Source organism: Heliconius melpomene, chromosome 18, assembly GCF_056956725.1.
Source record: "Heliconius melpomene rosina isolate 202511_hmr_F chromosome 18, ASM5695672v1, whole genome shotgun sequence".
Lineage (NCBI taxonomy): Eukaryota > Metazoa > Arthropoda > Insecta > Lepidoptera > Nymphalidae > Heliconius > Heliconius melpomene.
The window spans coordinates 13,886,958-13,892,957 of record NC_140406.1 but is presented as its reverse complement, the minus strand read 5'-3'; the positions used below and the strand labels follow the sequence as shown (position 1 = coordinate 13,892,957).

The 6,000-nt window shown below is 28.5% G+C and overlaps 1 protein-coding gene across 2 annotated transcripts in view; it reads right to left on the bottom strand.

Moving 5' to 3' along the window:
- Positions 1 to 614: 614 nt before the first annotated feature.
- Positions 615 to 6,000, bottom strand: part of p120ctn (adherens junction protein p120) — a 52,599-nt gene continuing 47,213 nt past the window's right edge. Inside the window, exons 19-20 of one of the 2 annotated variants that reach the window (XM_085201615.1) lie at positions 5,096 to 5,223; positions 615 to 4,163 (exon numbers count right to left, since the gene is read on the bottom strand). In XM_085201615.1, coding sequence (XP_085057741.1) covers positions 4,041 to 4,163; positions 5,096 to 5,223 — 251 coding nt within the window. In that variant the 3' untranslated portion in view covers positions 615 to 4,040. The remainder of the gene's footprint in view (positions 4,164 to 5,095; positions 5,224 to 6,000) is intronic. The other variant, XM_085201616.1, reaches the window with a different exon arrangement.

Here is a 6,000-nt window from a genome sequence, read left to right as displayed (position 1 = left end):
AATATGTTTTACGATCCGATCACATAACAATAGGTGTCCGAAGTACAAAACGTATATACCAATAGAAACGTGCGCGCCCTAATCCTTATAAACTCCATTTACTCCTATTACACCTATAAATTCAATAACTGATTAATTTCTCAATACTTTTAGGACACTACGGTTAATATATAAAACGTGAGCATTCATACAAATAGGATTTGTTAAACATTCGATTAATACAAGACTTGTTAAATCATCTCAAACATCAACTGTCCATACATTTCGTTCACTCGTACACAATTTTTTTTATGCAATGTCGCCTCGCTAGATAATTTTAACTATAATTATATACTATAAAAAGTTTCTAACAATGTCTAACACCCAAATACTAAAACAAAAATAAAATCAATAAAAGCCTCTTACACGGTCAATATGGTTTTCTTTAGAAATCTTAGTAAAACCTTCGAAAATCTTAATTCGAATCGAGTCTCCTTCAAACAAATCCTTACGTCAGAAAATGCAGTCAATTTATGAACTTATATTTAACATATCTAGTGAATATAGGCCCTTATTTTAATGTCAAAAATAAAAAAATAATACAAAAGGAAAAATAAAAAAGAAACAAAAACAAAATTTAAAAAATCATTCTTTAATTTTTGTGTATAATATATTTTTTTAATGCAAGAGAGAATAATCTATTAAAATCTACATACAACATGATGTAAAAACTATTTTAGTAATAACGTCGCAGCGACAAATTATGAAAAGGAATTAAATAAAGAATAATAAAATTTTTAAATAAAAAAAAATATAAATAATCGAGTATTACCGTTCCAACAACTCTATATAGTCTGTGGTTAACCACAGAGTACAATATAATATTTAAATTGTGGTGTAACACTAAAATCGTGAATGTATGACTTATAAACTATTAATCTTCAAGAGATCTCGGTTTGTCGCATGAAATTTGGTCAATATTCATAGAAAAAATATAAAATACAACACTAAAAAATACATTTCGTGGCATTAGCTACCTAAGTACATCTGTTACAACCGTAAATTGCTTTAGTTGTCAAATAAAAACATTGTTCCAATGTTCCTGTTTTGTTTTCATAATTTTTTATCATCTAAATATTTTTGTATTGACCAAATCAAATGCAGCGCGGTATAATTTAAACATCGCAGCAAAGAAACTATCTATACAACAATACTTATAAAGTGGTACATATAAAATTTGACATTACTATATGTTAATAAAGATATTCATTTAAAACAATATCTCTAATAATGCCTACAATTGTCTAATATAGTCACAAATGGGAACGATAAATAAGAAATAAACGATTTAATAAAATAATGTCTTAAGCCTAAACTGAAGTGTTTGTAATTCGCTTCATAGAAGCAACGTCGTCCTGGCAAGCAATATTGTTATGAAAAAACTGTAGTACAATCGCTTAAACGTTTATAATAAAAATATCATACAAAACTTACATACGTGACCATAGACATGCAGGTAAAGCGCGATCAGCCATAGACAAAGTGTTGTACAGATTATAAAAGATACTTGTATACAGATATCGCACGATACATGTTCTATGGTTCACAAAACATAATGCACTGAATGAGGGTAGTTTTGTACCAGCTTTCTCAGTCAACCGTCGTCAGACGTCGGGAGTTGTGCATAAAGTACAATACATTGTAAGAGAACATCACAAAATCTTAACTATTTAAATACAGTATAAAATGATAAAATGAAATAAATAGCTACACTACAATTAAATTCAAAACGGAGGGAAATCATCTAATGAAAGTCCTTAACTAAAGCTGTCGAATCATTTTCAAGAGATCAATGTCACTTTGTCGGTGAACTTTTCAAGCTGCTCTCACAAATCGATTATGAACGATTGCTATACATCAAGTAAATATTTAATCGATAATATTAACGAATATTTAATCGCAATCCATTCTTGGCATTTAAGTTATATCTTTATTGTAACTTGCGTTAATAAAATTCAAACTTTAATGATGACAAATAAACAATTCCAAAATAAATACTATATCTAAATAATGTCATGAAAAGACGTACCAAAAACAGTGTACGACAAAATTACGTGAATATATGATTTTTCATGAACACATGAGATAATTAAAAAATATAATGATGATAAAAAACATACATATTGTTTACATGTCACATACAAAAAACAATAAAAGTGTTGAATGAAATAAATTTATTTTAACAGTTCTATAATAGAATATACTTTTAATATTTCTCAACAATAATTAATAAAATTATTGAGTAAAACATTAAAAATCACATTAATTGTATTTAATTGCTCTTAGTAAATAAAGATAGTCTGTTAAAATCAATTCACTCCAAACTGTTTGCAAAAAACATAATAAAAAAAATCATTGAAAGCATATCTTTCCAACCATACTCGCATCTACAACTCAATTTTAAAGCTTACATAGATTTTCCAATAATGCTTAACGCTATATATAAGACGGATATTCCTTAAATATATAAAAGGACATAGACACCTATATTACATTCAAATGTTATGGAATGAATATAAAATATTATAAAAAACCTCGTTAGTAACCCTTCGACGTGATAACAACGGGTTAAGTTATCTACTGTATATTTGTAAAGTATAAATATTCAAATCCTGAATATTTAGATGTCTTTATTTACTATATATTGTTATTATATTGACATAGTTATTATATTATTTAGTTTCATATACATAACGACAACTACAGTCAGCAAAGCATGGTTTTTGAATTTTTACAAAAAATGTGTGTTATATTTTCATGTTTGGAATCGCTAAGTAATATTAACACTATTTGAGCTTCGCAATATTTTATAGTGAAACATTTTTCCGCTGACTGTATTTTAATGTGTACATCCGTCGTAATGTCAGTGAGCCTCGATTTATTTATAAAAATTTTAATACACAACACCTACGGGAATCCCCTTTTTTAACGTTAATAATACAATGGCACGACTATATACAGGGGAATTGACTTGATTGTTTCAAATAAATCGACATAATTCGAAATCGATTTAAATATTAAGCAATCGATTATCATCGCCAAGTGTGAATTGTGGTAGTCGTTTTGTTTTTATTTTCTAATTATAATGTCGTGGAAATTGGTTATTTAAATGCAGATTATTGTACTGTTATGTTTATTGTTTTATTTCTATATAATAATATAATTTTTCAAATTTCATAATAAACAGATTTTCATGTCAGTCCTGTTTAATAGAAATTCCATGTGTACTAAATGCATGTATTTGGAGTGTTATTAATTTAACAAATATAATTGAAATTATGATAAAAGTGATAAAAATGAGTTTATTATTACATGACCTGACAGATTAAATAATGTATTTTATTATGACAAATTTTGCTTGCATAAGAATATATATATTTAAACAAAATAACCATACGCAAATAGGAAATTTTGAAAAATAAATTTTGCCATTACATATGGCTTAAGTATTTGTGTATGTAGAGAAAAGGAGTATAAGTAAGAAAAACATTATGATATAGGATATAAGTTAAATTAAATAATGTTATTATTCATTATATATAAATATAATTAATAATAACATTATTTAAAGTTTAATTTCATTAAAATGTTTACTAGATTGTCAAAGATTTGTTATAATTTTAAATAAATGTATACTCCTTTTCACTAAAGACCTAAGTATTATTACAATGAAATAAGGTAAAATTGCGTTTAATTATAAGTTTTCGCTTTCAATATTTGTCAATCAAAGAAAACGATGGAAGAAACCGCCATTTCCAAAATGGAAACATTACAAATATAAAATAATTTTTTCGATTAATATCATTAACGACAAAATATGCAAAAAGTTCATTTAAATAATTTTTTAATTGAACTATGACTTAATTTCACATTATAGTCACAAAAATCAAAACTTATACACAGCAAGAAAAATGTTAATAACCAATGAACAACGAACATCTTATACATTCAAAATGGTTGATTTACAAAGACATACATATATATATTATGTTTTTTTATGTTTAGCGGCTACTTGGCGGCGGCATCTGGGCTTGGACCCCTTGAAGGTTCATGGGTCTACCGTTGGGATTACCCATTCCGAGTCCATCCGCATAGTTGACATCCATTGCGGGCATGTCATCGCTCTGAAAAAAATTGTAAATTTGAGTATATTTTTTGTAGTATTATAGTGTATTTTCTAAAAAAATATATATAATTTTATCATTCAAAAATTTTTGGACCATTTGTACCGTTGAGTAAAGTTAAAGAGATTTTTAGCTTTTTTAATTTATTTGTGAATGTTTGAAATGATCCAATTCCATATACAGATTATATATCACAATATACAGTTATGAACACATATTTTTTTAGGATTAAATATTATCAAAAAGAAATACAGAATTATAAGGGTGCATATTATGGTTAATAGTGCAAATTGCATATGATAAATCTGTCAATTAACATCTAGATTCAAAAATAAATTTTAATAGATTTGCTTGGAAATAACTACAATTACAAATTCAAATTCAAAATATTCTTTATTCAAATAGGCAATTATTAAAAGCACTTTTGAATCGTCGAATGAACATATGAACAAAAAGCTACCATCGGTTCAGAAGGCAGTTCTGCTGAGAAGAGCCGACAAAACCTACATTGTACAAATACAATGAACAAGTTTTTATCGGGCGTTTAGATTATTATAACCTAAACCATTGATTAAGACTGGCTATAGCGTGACGAACACCACAACATCTAGACAAAACAATTTACAAAGCAACCGTAATCATTGCGAAGCTTTATTGGATTATATTTTTATGTTGACAAACCCAATAAATATGGGCGCCATCTAGACTAACGACTGTGGGAAAAAATATGAACTTGTAAAATCTGATCTGGATAGTACTGTAAAATCATGGACTGTTTCAAAATGGACAACACAACATCGCCATCGATTACATCGCTGAATGGGGACCGGCGAGCTCGCTCTCGAAGGAATGAGGCGCAAATAGACGCACGAAGGGGGCCAGTGGGTGAATAAATATATAAAATATATGTTGTATATGAGTTCTAGTATTACCTCCCTGTGTCGTCGTATGGTGCGGTCCTCGTAGCGTGTGCCGCCTGTGGACGCCATGGGGCGGCTCAGTGTGCTGTTGGCGGCGCCGGGCGAGTGCGGCGCGCCGCCCGACATGGGCGTGCCCTGACCTATATGTGCCCATCCCACCGGTTTATGTATATTATATGTACATGTATAGGGCTCTTACGCTGTCTGTGTTCATGTTGTTATGTTCAGATTGGATTTTTTTTTGCTTCACGCCATGTCCCGTTCCTAGCACGGTAGGCGGGGGGAATCTGGAAACCTAGTGTTAAGGCGTTTCCATTTCCCACTATTCCTCGGATTCTGGAGGCGTTGCGTGTTGAGTGGTGTATTATTGTTATCATGATATATAGATATTACAAATAAAGTAAAAAAAAGTATTTTACAGGTCATTTGGAAAATTAATAAATCAGTTTTTTTTGGTAAAATATTACTTTTTAACTTAACTTTACCATTACAGGATTTAAATGAGAAAAACATTAAGTAAACAATATTTACATCAATGTTATAAGAATAGCTGATGTAATAGAAATTTCACTTAAAATATTTTTATAAAATTTTTAATCTTGATTATAATTTTGAATCAACTTAAAGCCCAATCTGAATGTAAAATGTTAGAATAAAATAAATATAGTTAGGATTTATAAAGTTGTTAAATCAGCGTAAGAGACAAAGCCACGTCACAAAATGTTACAAGCAAACATGGCAGCAAAATGCGTTGGACGCACAATATTTGTAAATTATACAATATTTACAGAATTTAATCTTTTTATAATATTTTTCGATACAAATGTAGTTAAAATTTTAAAAAATAAATAAATTACTTTTAAAGTTATAAAAGATTATACGATAACTATTTTATAAATGTAACTAAATTAGATTTC